General features: G+C 29.7%; 2 protein-coding genes across 2 annotated transcripts; one reads left to right on the top strand and one right to left on the bottom strand.

Annotated features, from left to right (window-relative positions):
* The first annotated feature begins 10,358 nt into the window (after window positions 1-10,358).
* LOC123301698 (Krueppel-like factor 10) lies at window positions 10,359-12,154 on the top strand. Its single transcript, XM_044884564.1, has 2 exons — window positions 10,359-10,630; window positions 10,789-12,154. Exons 1-2 carry the CDS (start codon window positions 10,550-10,552, stop codon window positions 11,908-11,910), a joined length of 1,203 nt encoding a protein of 400 aa, XP_044740499.1. The 5' UTR covers window positions 10,359-10,549; the 3' UTR covers window positions 11,911-12,154.
* A 5,682-nt stretch (window positions 12,155-17,836) lies between these two features.
* LOC123293660 (prisilkin-39-like) lies at window positions 17,837-18,541 on the bottom strand. The gene has a single exon (XM_044874544.1). The coding sequence runs from the start codon at window positions 18,539-18,541 to the stop codon at window positions 17,837-17,839; it is 705 nt and encodes a 234-aa protein (XP_044730479.1).
* Window positions 18,542-18,834: the final 293 nt, after the last annotated feature.

Raw genomic sequence — 18,834 nt, 5'->3', positions numbered from 1 at the left:
TTAAAAAGTCATATTCCACATTTTGATTAGGGATCCTTTGGGTTTTAATTGGAAAATAACAATGTTTTAAAGTGGGATGTTTTTTTAATTTAAATTAAATTTGGAAAAAATAATGTGGTATGAATTTTTAAACGCATTGTAGAAATATATTTTTTTATATAAAAAATAAAATATTTTTAGTTAAATTAGTGTTAATTATTTTTGTTAAAAAAATGTAAAATTTTGTGATTTTTTTTTGTTAAATAAAAAAATTTTTATTTGTCTAAAAACGATTTTCTATTTTTTAAAATAATTTTTTGAAAAAAAAAGATTGTGTCATAAATTCTAAAACTAAAAATGCTTGGTTCTGCCAAAATGGATTTGCAATAACAATATAAATAATAGCGGCTGGTTGCTTTAACACAAGCTACAAAAAGTATGGAAATTGAAGTACAACAATAAAAATCATGAAATCATAAGCAAAAACTGTACACCTCTAATGAAACTACATTTCAATTTTAGAAAATAGACAGTATTGAACACTAACATTATAATTTCCCTGCACCTACACCATAATTACACATAATTTCTATAAATTCCTCTAAAAAATTTATCTTATTCAAATACCTTTTGTATCACAGGAAAATTTGACCTATGTAAAATCAATATTTTGAGACATAATTGTTGTTTGCCCGTTGCCAAAAATGTTAATTTTTATATTCGTAGTTCTTTTTCCCATTTACCCTCTTAGTTGTGATCTCTATTTTAGTCTCTACTCAATCCGAGGTTATCTTGGTTTGTGCTTCACCCATTTGGAATCCGAGTAGATTTTTGTTTACCCCTTACTCTTGCCGATCCTCTATATCTTTTTTTCAAGGTGTAGATATAGACCACGTTAGAAATAACTGCTCTAAGGAAATTTTTTAAAGTGATAATTCATTTTTAAAAATAAGTACTACAAAAAACTTGTTAAAAGATGTCGCTACTATATGAGTTCAATATTCTCAACTATAGAAGCCTTCATATAATAGTACGTACTTTCAACACAGTCTCTAAACAGTACAACATGAATAAACCCGCATACATCAGGACAGTTTGTTAATATATTCACTAGATGTCTCTTTTTAAAACTGTGCCATCTATGTAAATAATGTCAATTTAATCTTCACCTACATATTTCAATAGCAAAAATGTTTTCAATGCAAAAATGGAAAATTCATTTCGGCAAATTTTCTGAACTGAGAGTAAAAATAATAAGTACATTGTATCAACAGTTTTTTATCTAACTAGAAGCCATGGCAATGGTAATTGGAATATAATATCGTAGTCAAGTTTCGAGCCTTTAATAATCTCCTTTCAATTTAGTTCTTCACTCCCGTCACCAGCGAAGACTCTGAACATACTTAATTGTTGTAAATAATTTTTTACGTATATTTTAAAATCTATTAAATTCAAAGCTATTGTATGATCAAAAGAGGGAATTCAAAAAAGCTTTTATAGTAATTGATTTTATAGCATTTCCTGATTGATGATGGTTGGATTTTGGAGCGAAACGTTCATAAAAAATTCAGCTTATTAGCCTACTTTTGAAATCATTTTATTATTTAAATACTAGAGTGATACCCACCCGCTACTCTGGGTTTAAAAATAAAGATTGCTCTTTTTATTCCCTTTCTATAACACTCGAAATAATGTTAAAGACTGTTTTACACAGGTAAAATGTATGTATGGTTTTCTATTTTTTTAAATATATAATAGTAATTATTCATTTAGTATATCAGAGAAGATGGCCGTGAAATATTTTATATTGACTATTTTTACAGAAATCTGTAATTTATTGTAATGTAAAATTAAATTAATTTTTTAATTTTTTTTCTTTTATTAATATATCTTTATAAATTATATCTCATGTGTTATTCTGAAGTATGAGCTATATTGCTGGACAGTTTCATTAAAAACCATTCGCTAGTTTTAGCGTGAAAGCGTAACAAACAAACAAACAAACAAACAAACATGCTTACTTTCGCGTTTATAATATATAGATTCGGGCAATCTCCCCTAAAATTAAACTTCATGTAAAAAAATATCAAGCCTTTTATCCAAAATTGCTCTAGCGCTCGTACATCAAATATAAACTTGTTAATTCTAACAGTAACACCCAAATTACAAAACGTTGTTGAACAAAGTTTTAGTCATACAAATAAATAAATTAAAAAATATGTATTATTCATACAGGTGAGACATAATTATTTTCATAGACCCCGGCGTAGGTATAACTTTATAAATGACAATAATATTTCAACGCGAATAAATATTCTTTTGACCCTATAAGTAATAATAATAAATTATAAAACACATAATAATGTAAATTGAGAACGATTCATTGCTTACACAAAGTTTCAAAGTACAGTAAAAATTTATGAAACAAAAAAAAAAAGTTACATTAAATAAATAAAAAAATAATAATAATCGAATCGAATAGAAAATTATGATAATTAAAATATTGAATTGTGTTTTGTGTATTGACCAAAAAGGTTGAGGACATTTTAAATGCGAATACATAATAAATAATTGTTATTTGTTTTAAAAAAAATATGTATTTTTAATATTTTAAAAATTAATGAAAAACTATAAGGTGAGACAGTTCGAGCAACATTCTAGAAAGATAACAGCACGTGTCATGCCACTTATTTGAAAACTCTTTCCGGAGATATATGCTCTTTCCGGAGATTTATTTCCCCCCCTTAATATATCTACATCATTCATAAACATTAATTTTTTATTACTTTTTGTTTTTGTTTACTTTTAATCATATATACGATATTTATTTACTACATCATGGTCTCTCGATTATAATTGATAATTTTTAATATGATACATACAGCGTAAACTAAATATTAACAAATATCTTGTCTAGTAATCTTAATTAAAGAGAATTGAAAAAAATACACTCGAACCAGGACTTGAATCCGGACTTGCACCAAATTCATCTTCAATAGTAAGGTACAAATAAATTCAACCACAAGTCTAAACTTGCTTTGGCGCTCGTACTACCTTAAAAAAATAGCATCTAATAAAGATAAGAGAAAACGTTACCTTCTGTTTTTCAACAATGTTTTTTCAACCAAGCAGCCTCTATATGTCACTTTTCAAACTAAACTTGCTACTAATGCACGTATGTAGCAATAACTGAAGGAGCTGATTACCATCATTTAAGTTAGTGTTTCTTTAACTCGCTAGGCAGCGTTCATATAATATACTGATGGTTTAAATATATAGTAAAAGTACAGAGCTAAATTAATAAGGCATCGCTGTGGACATAGTGTCAGAGTGTCATTGCATTGTTGAGATATAATAACGCAAAATTAATCATTTTTACTGTTGAACAGAGACGACAATAGTTAGAGTATAGTGGATGAAGAGAGGAAAATAAAACTTTCATGTTTAGTCTCTTAGCTACACAACTTTCAAAATGAAAAAACAATTAATATTAATATTTATTACCAGGAAGGTTAAGTTAGGTTGGGTTAGGTTATATTGGCTGTAAACGAAGGACGCACTTAGGCTATAGAGCTCATTGTGATACCACATATATGTGTTTTACCACCTTTCCGCTGATAATTTCATTTATCAGCTCCTCAATTTCAGAGGCTGAGTGCATCTCCTTCATGCATGTACCATGTACTACACCAGTCCATCACAACTATTAATTATTGATTAAATTAATTTTGTTGCGACGGCGGGAATCGAACTCGCTACTCTAAGCATACCGCGGACGGAATCGGTTACGCCTTAACCAATTGAGCTAATAGGGCGACTTACTGTAATTAGATTGTAAAATTTTTGAATAATTGAAGTTAATAAAATAATTTACTTGCAAACATCGCAAATAATTGTTCTCGAAAGTTGATAACTTGTTTCAATACCTTTTTAAATATGTCACCCTATATTTTTGTTTCCAAATCCAATAAATAATAATAATTTTTTGTTAAAAAGCATGTCATTATTCATAAAAACATGCAGCCAGCAGCAAACACATAATAAGTACGAATACAATTAACACAAGTCAACTCGAACTAAATCAATTTAAATAAAATATTTTTAAATATGTATATTTTAAACATATTTCATCGTCGTCAATAGTTTAAAGTCCAATGACAAATTTTTATAAAAACTATTGTTTGGCAAGTGTGAAGACAGGATTGAAATATATGTGTACTGTGTAGTAACTAGTAAGTATTATGCGATTGAATGGCTGACTAACTGACTGGCTTCTTCGTGTTATTCACTGCACACGAATTCAGCTATTGAACGAAATTTTGGCCCATGATGAGTTAAACAATATATTTAAAAACACATACAACTATAAAATTAAAATGCATATGAAAACTCTGAACCTAAAATTTAAAGTTCCAAATGTATACCAAAAACAAATAAAGATACTAAATTTATATGAAAAAATATAAAATTACTAGCTTGATACCCAGCCGCTTCGCTGGGTTTAAAAGTAAAGATCGGTAAAGACCACGGCGTATAGCCTTGAGCTCTCACTTATCTCCCTTCCATAACACTCGAAATAATGGTAGTGATTGTTTTACACAGGTAAAATATGTGTACAGTTTTCAATTTTTTTTTTATTGTAATCATTATTTATTTAGTATATCAGAAAAGACGGCCATAAATTGTTATACATTTACCAATTTTTACTCAAATCTTTAATTTATGGTTCAAAGTGATGCTATAAGAGGGGCAGCACATGTCAGATTAAATTTAACTGTATAAATTTTTTTTTAAGTATATCTTTATTATACACTTTTATTCAAATCCATACCTAGTTTGTGCGAGAAAGCATAACAAACACACAAACAAACATCCTTACTTTCACATTTATAATATATAGGGATATGTACACAATTTATATAAGAACACAAACACCAAAGTTTATATAAAAACTAGGAAAGCAATCACAATTATAAAATACTAGGGGAGCAAATATGGCACAGTACATTACAATTTAAAATGAAGTAGGTATCTTTTGTCTTTTCATTCAATGAAAAAATCAACTGAGTCTTACAGGTATGGCTTTCATATTTTTTACTCGTGTCGTTGACATCTTAGTGTTAAAATACCATAGACAACTTGCATATAGTGTGACTACAACGCCAATTCAATGGTAGTGGTACAAATACGAACGAATAACTAACCTACCGGATGTATATGTGACGCATTTTTTATTTATTCTGTTGTTAAAAAATTTACTGTGTCAAATTTTAGAATATTTTTTATAAATACAGTAGAATCTCGATAAGTTAAAGTCCAAGGGAAACACAAAATATTTTAAGTTATAGAGGTTTTAAGTTATTAAGTGTCTATGTTAGGTAAAGGTTAATATAGAGGTATGTACATGTTTCTATGTACGCTAGTTAATATAGAGGTATGTACATGTTTCTATGTAGTTACTGAGGGCCTATACAGAGATTATTTATTTAAGTTATAGAGGTTGCGTCTTTTAAGTTATAGAGGTTTTGGGCTCTGATGGGAAGGGAACATAGTATTTTTTGAAGTAACAGAGGTTTTTATGTTACCGAGGTTTAAGTTATCGAGATTCTACTGTAAATTGTTTTTTTTAATGTAACCCCGCTGGAAAGTTGATGCATAAAAGCTATACGTATGTGTGGGGCTTACACCCAATTTTCTAAGATATGACCATTTTTGAAGGAGGGTAAGTGTATTTCATTTTATGCAACATGAAATGAGTATAAAATTGAATGAACAGCAAAATTCGTGCATTGCAAATAATGAATATTAATTAAATAATAATATTTAAAGTGTTCGATTATTTAAATTGATTACAATAATTCTTAATTCAGACATAATATGATTAAAGTTAATCGTGATAATCATCCTTTTTTTTAATTAAACCGGTTTAATCTGGATTAATAATCAATTTTAAATATTTAAAAATTATAATAATTATATTAGTCCTATATTTTTATAATAAATATTAGTCACATTGCCATTTTAATAAATATTTCCATAATTGTCATAAAAAAATGTTTTTCGTGTGTTTTTTATGGAAAACTTATAAATAAAGCCTTGGCTTCATTTCCAATTGTTTGAATAAAACGCTGGAAAACAAATAAATCTTACGAAGGCCACATGTTACGTGCATAACAATAAAATAGATTTATAACTTTACTACACTGAACTACGCATGCGCAACAATGTTTATCTTGAATATCCCAGATCCGAGCCCAAGAATATGTTGTCTTACTAGAGAGGGTCTCTTTGTGATGTTTATATAGAAATAATATGGTGTTGACTGCATAGCTTAAAGCTACAGCTAAGGGATTCATCAATAAACAGAGTGAATTGTTCGAAAACCGTATATATATTCTGACCTAAATACTAGAGTTTGATTTTTGTACTGAAATTGAGGAATATAATCTATCACGACAAAAATTCGCAATTTATTTCTTAAAAAAAAGGATTATTTTTGTTTTTTAACTTCTCTTCTACAGGGTGGGCACTAATCCATGCATCTGAATATCTCGCCAGAAGCACCACCTATTTAAAAATGACCTGAACAAACATTGTACAGTTTGATGGGGGACATCATATTCTGACATCAGATTTGACCTAGTTCTTCGGGTTTCTTTAATAGCCAATTTAGATCCTAAATGACAAGAGATAGAATAACACTAGATAGTCGATTCTTTTAAAAAAACTAGCATTTAACAGCTAAACCATTTTTTAGATAATCGTCAGCTATTGGAAAAAATTCGAATATGTCATTACAGCATTTAATCGAAAGAAAATACACTTATCGAGAAACTTTAAGCGCATTTCTTTCGATTAAATGCTAAAATGACATATTTTGCACCTGAATTTCCTCCGAAAGCTAACGTTTTTCGAATAAATGTTTTGCACTAAAATTGTTAGTTTATTTTCTGCGAATATTAATGCTACTCTATTCAGCATCAGGAATTATAATTGAATTCAATCAGCCATGTGGCATTCCTACTAGCCATAGAAGTTTCCAGATCTACATATTTATTTGATCGTGACCATGAAGGTTATAGAACAGGAGAAAGATCGCTATGTACTAAAGCATTAGCGTACCTGTCCCTAAAAATTTGTAGAATGTAGTTCATTTTTAAGCCACCAGCCGCGCTGTCATCAAGAAGTAGTATCTGTGAAGTTAGCTGTTGTTGTTAGCATAATGTACAAATTGATATATCATTTAAAATTAGCGCACAACAGCCCGCTTTTATTGATACTACGTATTGATCGCAGCGCCTCACTTATTTTATCCATATTTCGGGGACAATATTTTCTATAGCGATCGTTCTCCTGCCTATATGCTTCATGATCGTGACCATAAATTGGTTTATGACTTGACTAAATTGAAATTCACACGCCATTTTATCACGATTATCCAAGTTGCAAACCAATAAAACTTTTATTTTATTTCCCAAATAAATCAAATAGATTTTATGGTTCAAATCGTAAAAAAAATTCAAAGTCATAAACATTTTATAAATAATATTTTCATTAATAAATAGAATTTTCAATTCATAAAAAATTTCCATTTACTGATAACATCAAAAAACGACACTTACAGTAAAACCTAAGGCTGACAAACGTGACAGAAACGCTGCTGATAGTAAGTTGTCATTGACAACTTGTCAAGCACATAGTTAGCTGATCATATAGTAACATTCAAAACTCAGGCTAGTCACATTTACTGTAAGACATAAAAACCTGAGGTTGCTAAACGTGAGACAAATATCGCTGATAGTAAGTAAGTTGGCAAATGACCAGTTGTTTACTGTTGACAGCATTATTTACTACTCAGACAGTGGTAAATCAGATTTTTTATACCCTGTGTATATGAAATATATCAAGGTATACCGATTTTAGTACCAAGTTTGTGCAGCTTAGAAATGTTAATGACAAGAATAAAATTTTGGTATAGGTGTTCATAAAATCACTTAATTAATTCATTTCCATTTGTCCGTCTGTCAGTAAGTCCGTGATCACGATAACTCAATATCGAAAAGAGATCTTAAACAGAAATTTTTATAGCTTGCTCAGGGCGTTTTCAGTGAAATTTCTTTTTCGCTTGACCTTTTGCTTCGAAAATGTATTTTACTAAAAATCTTTTAAAAGTATTTTACTAAAAACCTTTTGAACTTAGGAGAAAACAAATTTATAGACAATAAGGTAACTTCTACTGCAGGCGACATTTGTAGTACGTCGAGTGTTAACCTAAATGCACTCTTGGTTTTGGTGAATTGACGTAAACAATCGATGATACTCTTCTACTAACACAAAATCTACTGTGAAATTTGACTATACTTGACCTTCAGAGTATTATGCCGATCACATACTCCGTTTGACCTTATTCAATGGTTTTCATTCAACACATGAATGGTGAATTTTGTCACTCTAAACGAAATTGGCCCACGGCTACTTATACAATAAAGACATAAAAAAAAGCACAAGGAGAAATGTATATTATTGATGAGTAGATCCAATATTTCCATGGGTACCAAATTCGAATAACGCCAATTTTCTATCTAAGAAACTTTCCTTTTAGTTAATTATCCATTATGTAGGACCATATTTTGATATTTCTTAAAAAATAGAATACATTTCTTTCAATAGAATAATTCCCATGCAATTAACCGGCTCAGTGGCCGAGCGAATAAAGGCGCGATCGCATTTAACCGTTTGATCAATTATAATTAATTGGGCGGTAAATTGATGACACTATCGTCGCTAGGATAAGAACCAAGTAACCGACTCCACCCACATCATAAATTAAATTTTAAACGGAGGTTAAACTCCATTATTATTAGTATTATTATTATTTTTAATTCCCATGCAATTGTTCCCGAAATCTCGCAACTATGCCAAGGTTCGAACTTCGAACACCCATATATCTCTTAAACTCGGGATTTTAGTACTTTGTGCTGATGGATTTCTTGATCTACTTATTAAGAGCTATAAAAATTCATTATTTAGTCCTTTCTATTTCAAATACTTCGAAAGAGTTTTCGTTTTTCTGGGTAAGACTTCGTATTTACGCCAACAAATGCTCCAGCAACTCGTCAAATGAAAAACCATAATTTTACAATAATCTGTAAATAAAAAATGACTAATTAAGATCAGAATTTGGAAAGAATTGAAATTCTAATTTTAGATAATGCACTTTTAATCACCAACGATAAAATGTATCAGTGTTATCTCTATCTATGACCTGCATGTTTATATGTGATAACTTAGATCAGGTCAATTTTTACACCACGGATTCCTAGCTTCTTAGTAGGAGTCCACAATATCAAAAACTTCCATGATTCTCAAAAAAAATTTCATTTGGAAGAAAAAATTGGCAAGGTAACAAAAGTTTCAGTCGAAAAATTTTGAGAAAACATGTCCATAAAAGTCAATGAGATCAAATTTTTCATAATTAGTTGCAAGAAATTTCTTATTCTATTAAAATTCTAACGAAAATGTTAAATATTCAAAAAATTTCATATGAGAAAACAGACTAACATCGCTATTTTCGAAAGTGACGTAATAAGTGAACTAAATTTTTTTTAATAAATTCTTTTTGAAGTCCATAGCACCATCAAAATTCCAATGATGATTTTATCTATTCAAATAATTTCATCGTTATATTCGTCAATGACGTAACTTGACGTGAGTAAGAAACTTTGTTCGACTTCTAGTCGGTATTTTTATTAAAAGAAAACATGCCAATAGAAGTCAATAGGCTAGGTATGATAAATATCTCGCGCACTCAAAAAAAAAGAAACTCGACCCTTGACTAATTAAATTGCTAATCAATAATAAAAAAAAAAATTGTTTTAAATGAATAAAAACAAGCCTTTTTATAACGAAGACAACACATATGCAAATAATATTGATTAAATAAAGCAAACAAAGAACACAGTCCACACACAATAAACACAAAACCACTCACTACAAACGTGACGTACCGTTGCGTCACACCTCTGTGACGTAGATATCTCTCTCTGTGTATGTATGTTTATAAAATACTTAAATAAATAAAAAAATAATAAAAACATAATTCTATGGTATGAGAGAACTGATAGAAATATATAAACAGAACATGCGAACATGACGTCAGTATCACGGTCGCGGACGTTTCATATCACATACTGTGCACGTGAACACCACGCTAGTGATCACGCGGTCATCGACTGATAGCTATATACTGATTGGTTGTAAGAGACGAGCCTCCATTCATGGTTGGTTGTTTATACCAAGGCATTACATCTCTGTGTGATATATACACAAATACACACACCCCAGAAACCTACAGGAGTACAGACATGACACACACACATTAATACTTGATTTCAAAGAGAATTTTCATCAAACGTTTCATTTTATATCGGTTTATGAAAGAGTTCAGATCGAAGAGGAATTAACGCTTTAATTATTATATATATTTTTTTGAAATTTAAAGCAAACCTCTTGAATATTATTACAAAGTGATTTTAGTTATTAAGTGTTTTAATTATTAATTTTAATAAAAATGCAACAAACAAATTTCGATACAACGGGAATTCCCTGTTTATCACCACCATCAACTCCTCCGCTCCAGTGTGATTATAATGTAAGTATTTTTCAAAAAAAAATTCGTAATCCATTATAACAATAGGAAAAACCTAAATCTGTGTACTGAAGTTGAGTGGCTTCACCTATCAGTATATCATGCAGCGATCATCTAGTGTTCACGTGATAACTAATTTTTTTTATTTTCTTTTGTTACAGATGTTAAAAAAATCAGAGGAACAACAAACTGGAATTAAACGTAAAATAGAAACAGCAAATTTGGGAGTTATTACACCACAATCGTCAGACACAGAAAGTTGCGATGAAGCTGATTTACCATTTCGTAAACGTAGTCGCCATCATTTTGAATATTGTCGTAGTGAATTGGAACGTTTGTTAACAACACCACCTCCAGAAAAGATTAATCAAGAACAATTTGAGAATCCTACCCCAGTACGATATGTGTCAGTAATACAGCGTGCAACAAAAGATGGGGCGTGCATTTCATTACCAATCCCACAATTTAAAAATGTTGAGCCAGTACAGCGTAAAATTGTTGAAGAAACTCCAAACATATTAAAAAGTTTGAAGTTTAAAATGGGCAATCGTAAAGAAAATATTTTTGTTACTACGAAAAATACGGATCATGAAAAAAAACCTATGATGACGTCATCTCCAAACAAGACTGAAATCATAAAATCATCAACTGAATCATCTCCATCAATTCCAAAACCAGCAGCATTAAATTTACCACCAATTGCACCAAAGTTAATGACAGCAACCCCAACTAATGGTGGTAGCCCTACATTATTTTTAACTTCGACTGAAAATGGAACAACTACTTTTATTCCCGCACAAATTGTTCTGTTACCATCCGCATCACATCCATCAAATCACCAAATAATCGCCGCAACAACACAAGCTACAACCGTACCTACCATGGTTAACGCCACACCAGAACGGAGACGTGTTTACAAATGTGATTACGAAGGATGTGGCAAAAACTACTTCAAATCGTCACATTTAAAAGCCCACACTCGTACTCACACAGGAGAACGTCCGTTTGTATGCCAATGGGAACAATGTGGTCGACGATTTTCACGTTCCGATGAATTATCACGGCATAAACGTACCCACACCGGTGAAAAGAAATTTGGATGCCCAGTGTGTCAGCGACGTTTCATGCGTTCTGATCATTTAGCCAAACATGTTAAAAGACATTCAAAGGAGCGACCAAATTCAACAATGCGATCAGTCAATAACACTACAGCCGCCGCCCCCACACAGCGATATAACCTTGTACAGGCTGTTATTCGTCCATTACAACCATCTCAGTCGTAAAAAAAACTCATCATTCATTCTCAAGGACAAAAAAATTTGCATTTTTAAATTGTTCATTTGTTTTTAATTTTGGAACATTCCAAAATTGTTTTTTGTTCATTTTATTTATTTTTATAAATTTTTGTAATACCTGTGATCAAAAACACTATACTACAAAAGTGTTGACATCATCATATACTGGACTAAACAAAGAGAGTATTATATATTTTTCATATAATCTATCTTTGTTTGAATTTAGTAGTTATTTTATGTGTATCTTTTTTTGTTAAATATTTTTCTATATATTTGTCTTTATTTAAATGTAACACTTTTGTAGTTATAAGATCTATTTTGCATATTTCCGAAATGGTTTTATTTTAAACAAAATACAATAATATAAAGTAGCTTAAACCATTTTAGAAATATTTAAAATAGATTTTTTTTTATTAAGTATTTATTATTGTAGGATATACGAAAAAAATTATTTTTTATTAAAAAATGTTAATATTTTGAAAAAATGAGAAGTCAGAAAGAAGAAAATAATAAAAATTTTGTTTATTTTTTAAATTGATTGATTTTAATTTATCGACCTTTTTACCCAAGTTCATGGTCTTTTATGGCCATGTATAAACAACGTGCTAATTTATTTTGATTAATTATAATATTTTTTTTTTTTGCGAAAAGACGTCAGTATGTACAATTATTATTTTTATTCATCTGAAATTATCAAAGTTTTCACGCGGTGAAAACATACGCGTAGTGTTATCACAAGAAATTGTGTTTTGTTATGATATAACTGATGATGTATGCATATATTAGTTCAAGGTTATTTTTGTTATTAAAAAGAAAATATTATAGTGTAGCTTTTTCTTTTAGGATACTTTACCAAAAATCAGTACTTTTTTTTACTTTTTTTTTTAAATATTGGATAAAATGTTTAAATCTATCATACGAAAAGTTGTATTCTTTTACATGATTTGTTGTTAATTCAGTATTTATAAGTCAAGGAGAGTGTATTAAGCCTTGATCGTCTCACCTTCCAATCCGAAGGCAGATTATTGAACTGAAAATAGGCATCTTGATCTGCATTATTGCATCGAATAAATGCATATGCATAGCGATGGACGAACAGGAGTCCCAAAGCAAAATATTTTCGGGGATATCCTCAAAAATTCGGAGAGTGATTAGTCATGAAGAAATCATTGCCCTAACTTTCGATTTGCATCAAGATTAGACTCTCTAGACTCTTGTGGCGATATTCCATGTCACAAAAATGCGATTATTTAAGAAAGAGGCATGTTTGGGTCATAAAGATGAGCTATGATGATACATACAAAATTGCTTTTTGCGACAAACTTCGACGCTATAACTTGACGATGCTATAAGTATATTTTGGTGCAAATTTAAGAGTAGAGCAAAGATTACATCATGTCAAAACTTTCATGTTAACCTGTCTTTAAGTTGCCGATACATTTACTTCCCATAAGTCCTTCTCCCCATATTTACTTCGATTTCCAGTCTTATATCTCTTAATTTGATGCAGGAAATTTCGTTCAGTGTTTATAGAAATTACGTCTGTTGGTGTTGGCACAGGGCAAAAAAAAAATCTTTTAAGTGGTTTTTAAGACATTTATCTACGTTTTACAATTCGAACAAATTTCATTACAGTCAGTTTCGAATTTAAACAATAAATTTGGTAGTTTTAGCAATAATTTTCTGCTATTACATCAGTTTTAAGCCTTAAGCAATCTCAGATTGAAATTTAGTGCAAATAGCTACTCTACATATTCTTTTATTATTACATTTGTATTACAAGTAGTAAATTAATCGCGCTTGATTGAATTTAAAAGGAATTTATATAAGTAAATCATTTAAGTATATTTTAAAATTATCAATTTATTTAAGATTTAAACGTAATGGGCATAATTTTTTGTTTGTGATTAAGTAATATATAGGTATAAGTCTGGGGAGATTGATAAAGACAGTGATTACTTCGAGCCCGGAGTTTTATAGGGCCTGATTTTTTTTAACGATTATATTGTATTTAATAAATAAATAATATAGTTGAAAATTCGGAGAAACAAACGTTCGTAAGAAACTAATTTCGAGTTTTAATTTTTCCGTACAGGAGTGGTAAGGAATATATTCCGTGTACAAGACTTTTCATTCTATAAAGTGCAGTTTAATAAAATTTTGGTCTATAAATTTACGGGACGGGACGTGACAAAACTGCATTGTAAATATTTTTAACTAAGCGATTAAATTTTAAAGAATAATTGTTTTTAATTAAACATGACTTTAAAATAAGAAATTCCTTGCGTCAATTTAATATACATAGTGTAAAATTCACTGTAGTTTTTCCAAAAATTATCAGCAATTTATAATTTTCGGATGATAAGTATAGTGCGTGAACTTTCTAAAAATACTTAAGTTTTCTTTACATCTTTTAATTATTTCAAAAATATGGAATGATTCTCCGATAGAGGAATACAAAAGCTTATAAAAGTCATCAGCGGACTCGTAGAAGAAACCTATGGCTATGCATGAATAAGCAATACCGCCATCTCGCTAAGTTATCTGCTCATCTCGAACGACCTTTTCTCTCTATTCCTGTCTACCTTTATACCTAAAAATGGGTTAGTTTATAGTTTTCTCAAAACCAAAACCTTGATGAAAATTTCAAGGTCATGATGCGATTTTACTCCATTCTTAAGATCTTTTCTTCTTCTTAGATTTGGGTTAAGCCAAACAAATTATTTCCTGGAATGACCTGAATCTAAATCGAAAACTAGATTTTCTTATTAATACCTATACATTTTGTAGTTGCAGAAATAACAATACGACGCAATTTAGTTTTTTAAAAATCAAGAAATGACTAACCGCCGTGCTGTTGGGAAATGCAAACCTTAACATGCCATACATACAATATGTATATTACAATACAATTATAATTATAAGTCATTAAAAATGTGTGTTATTATTGTTATCAAATTTTTAATATTATATGACTCAATATTATTTTGAGTCATTGCATAACAATTTCAAAACAATTTTGTGAAAATTCATGTTTGTTGTAAAGTTATTAGAAATATTTATAACAAATATTCGTTGGTAGTTAAGGATGTATGAGCATGACAACAATGTTTGATTTAAAGGCTCAAAATATGTTTGTAGGTAGTCTTTTACTCAAAGAATATGTAGGTAAAATTTCAGCTTAGGTATCCGTGCAAATTTTTAAGAAAAAAGTCATTAAAAATCGATATAAAATACATTGGCTCTTATGGAGGAATCTCAAAAAACGACATATTTTGGAAGTTTTTGATAATTTTCATTTGGAATGAATGAATGAAAACAAATTAAAAAAAAAACTTTTTAATAGAAAGTAAACATATTAGCAATGAATTAGAAAAGAAAAAAACTAAGTGTCACCGTCCATATAAGGGATGTAAGAGCAGGGTAGATTAAGGGTTGAAATTATTTTTATCTTATTTTCAACTTTGATGATGAATTTTGTTATAACTTCATGAATGTAGACGAAAAATAAGAATAAAATTTTTCGATATGTGTCTTGGTTTTCGAAATATCGAAAGCTAAATAATTAAACAAAATTTTCAATTTTCGATATTTTGAAAATTAAGCCAGATATCGAAAAATTTTATTCTTACTTTTTGTCTTATATCGTCAAGTAATAATATAAATTTATCATCAAAATTGAAAATATCTATTTTTAAATTTGTGCCCCCACTACCATGCTCATACATCCTTAAGCTGTATCAATTCAATATACATTAATACACAGTAGAAATAATTGGTGGAATTCTCCAGGACTGCACAATCTTAAAACCAATCAGAACTAGGTTAATTTTGATCACAAATTTAAAAAGTATGACCCAAATTTAGTCGGATTACATACTTGGCTTATCCAAATTGGATGAAATTTCGATGTGATAGAGCAAAGTTAAATTTTTTTGATTCTGATGACGTCATGAAGTTAATAAATTCGATTTTTTTGATAATTCAGGCAAATTTGATCCAATCTAATTGGAAGTTTTTTTGAAACCCACTAACTTTGAGTCAACCTTTTCAGCTGTGATGTCCATTTTTCGCTAGTTATCACTTATATGCTTAATTCCGGGACCAGGACTCCAAATTTTTGAAACTTACTATAGCTAGGTTAATTTTGATCACAGATTTGAAAAGTATGACCCAAATTAAGTACGATTACATACTTGATTTATCAAAATTGGATAAAATTTGGATGTGATCGAGCAAAATTAAATTTTCGGATTCTGATGACGTCATGAAGTAAATAAATTCGATTTTTTGATAATTCAAGCAAATTTGATCCAATCTAATTGGAATGTTTTCTTAAACCCACTAATTTTGGGTCATTCTTTTCAGCCGTGATGCCAGTTTTTCGCTTGTTATAACTTATATGCTCAATTCCGGAATTTTTTTTGAAACCCACTAATTTTGTCAAGTGTTTACTTTCACTTATTAGTTTATAGCTTTGGTAGTATTGATATTAAACATTGGATACCGAGACCACAAGGTTTCCTTGTAGTCTCGAAAAATATTTTACAAATATCTGAATAATTGCAAACTCAAGGAAAGAAAAGTTACTAATGGAAGTGTTTTCTTTTACATATTCGAAATATTTCAATATAGACAATCGTTATGCACAATTTTATTTGTAAATTACAAAAATACAATATTTATTAATTTTGTAAAATAGGTGATAACTGTTAGAAATAATAGTATTAACATTCGATATAATAGGGAACATGATGACTTTCAGTAATAATTTTATTCAAAAGAAAATTGATCATTTAGTACGCATTTTATTGCCAAATTGGTTAAGAAACAAGAGAGAAAAAGTTATATCAGGACATCATTATCCATCGTATTTGTATACGCTTGCATGACTGCATGCGCTCGCTTCTGGCTAAGTAAATCACATTTTCAAATTTATTAAAATGGTTTTTGATCAACACAAATTTTGTCATAGAAGAAGGTTTTTGACGTGCTGAATGCGAATGAGTTCTAAATTGCTATATTGCTTCAGCACGTCACGTTTTCGAGAAATTCGTCCCCTAATATGGAAAAAACTTGTTTGTTCCTTAATTCAAAGTCATGCATCACCATTAATATTTTTTTCTCACAAAAAAATTGATGAGATCAGAGAATATCTACCCCTTCAAGGCCATTTTGAATTTTTCGAAATTTTTTCCAGGAAATTAAATAATTAATTAATAATACCTACCTGTGTATTTTACTATAATAAATATCATTTCCCGAATAGCAAAAAATATAGGAAAAATTAAAAAAAAAGTATTTTAAAGCAAGGGAGAAGGAAAAAGGAGGCTTCCAATTTCCAAATGAGAAAAAAAAATTACATAGTGATGTAATAAAATTTCAAATTTATCCGGTAATTTAAGTATTATACAAATTCTGAAGATGAATTCGAATTCAGCACCCCAAAAACTATTAAAATGTTCTCTCATATCAATGAGACAAAACAAAAATCAAATTTTATTGACCTGGTGTTTTTAACAGTTCAAAATGTAACTTTTTTATTTTTTTTTAAATGTTGACTAATATTTTTAAAAATTTAATACAATTGATTTCTTGAAACAAAAAAATAATTTTGGAAAAAATTTTAGTTGAGCCATTTATTTATAATTTACGAACGCTCCTTACCATAAAAGCCATTTTCTTACAAGCTGTTGATCTGTCAATGGAAAACCACGTCATCAGCCAATCACAGGCAAATTTTCGTGTCAAGCCACATATTTTTAGACTAAAGAGCGTATTGTAGAATTTTGGTTCGTGCAAATTCAAAAATCAGGTTCGAAATTTAATTTTGAGGTTTTTAGATTATAAATTTTTCATTTTCAGCAAAAAATCACATACTTTTTTGAAGTCACATTCCCAATTTTTAAATTTTTTAAGCTTCTATTTCTCCAACTCCAGTTGCTGCATTTTCAATCAACGACTTTAACAATCCTGAGCCATAATCATTACCAGTTAACAGTGCCATCAAAACTAAATTTGGTGTCAAAATTCTGCGCCCTTGTTCCAAAACACTTCTTGCAATTCTTGATAATTTATTTCCTTTATATGCAGAATATCCACCAGTTGAGTCATATGAAGGATATCCACTAGATGGGTTATATGAAAGATTTTCACCAGATGGGTTTTTTGAAGGATTTTCACCAGATGGGTTATTTGAAGGATATCCACTAGATGAGTTATATGAAGAATATCCATCATATGGGTTAAATGGAGGATATCCACCAGATGGTTTAATTGGAGGATATCCATCAGATGAGTTATACGAAGGATATTCCCCAGATAGGTTGTTATATGAAGTAAATCCATCAGATGGATTGTTAAATAAAGGATATCCACCAGATGGGATGTTATAGGAAGGTTTTCCACCAGATGGATTATATGAAGAATATCCACCAGATGGCTTAAATGAAGGATATCCACCATATGGGTTGTATGGACGAAATCCACCGGATGGGTTATATGGAGGATATCCACCGGATGGGTTATATGGAGAATACGCACCAGATGGTTTAAATGGAGGATATCCACCATTTGGTGGAGTATATTTATCATATTTTACTTTTATAATTTGACCCATTTTTCCAGAAAAACTTGTTATGTTCTTGTTCTAATGATGGTTCGAAAACTAATGATCACTGTATGCAATTTATTTTACCTATGCAAGTTGTTAAGCAATTTCTTTTGAAATATTTTTGAGAAAATTTAATTGATTATTTATTTTTTATTATTTAATAATACAAGATAAAAAACAATTGACGGAGTTAATTGTTAAAATACTAAAATACTGTTGATTTCTCACAACTCTCAGCCATACGCGGCGAGTGAGCATTATGCTAATAAAACGAATTAATAAAAATTGCGCGAAGCAGG

This window comes from Chrysoperla carnea, chromosome 1 (assembly GCF_905475395.1).
Source record: "Chrysoperla carnea chromosome 1, inChrCarn1.1, whole genome shotgun sequence".
NCBI lineage: Eukaryota > Metazoa > Arthropoda > Insecta > Neuroptera > Chrysopidae > Chrysoperla > Chrysoperla carnea.
The sequence above is the reverse complement of the archived record's forward strand: the minus strand, read 5'-3'. Positions and strand labels throughout refer to the sequence as shown.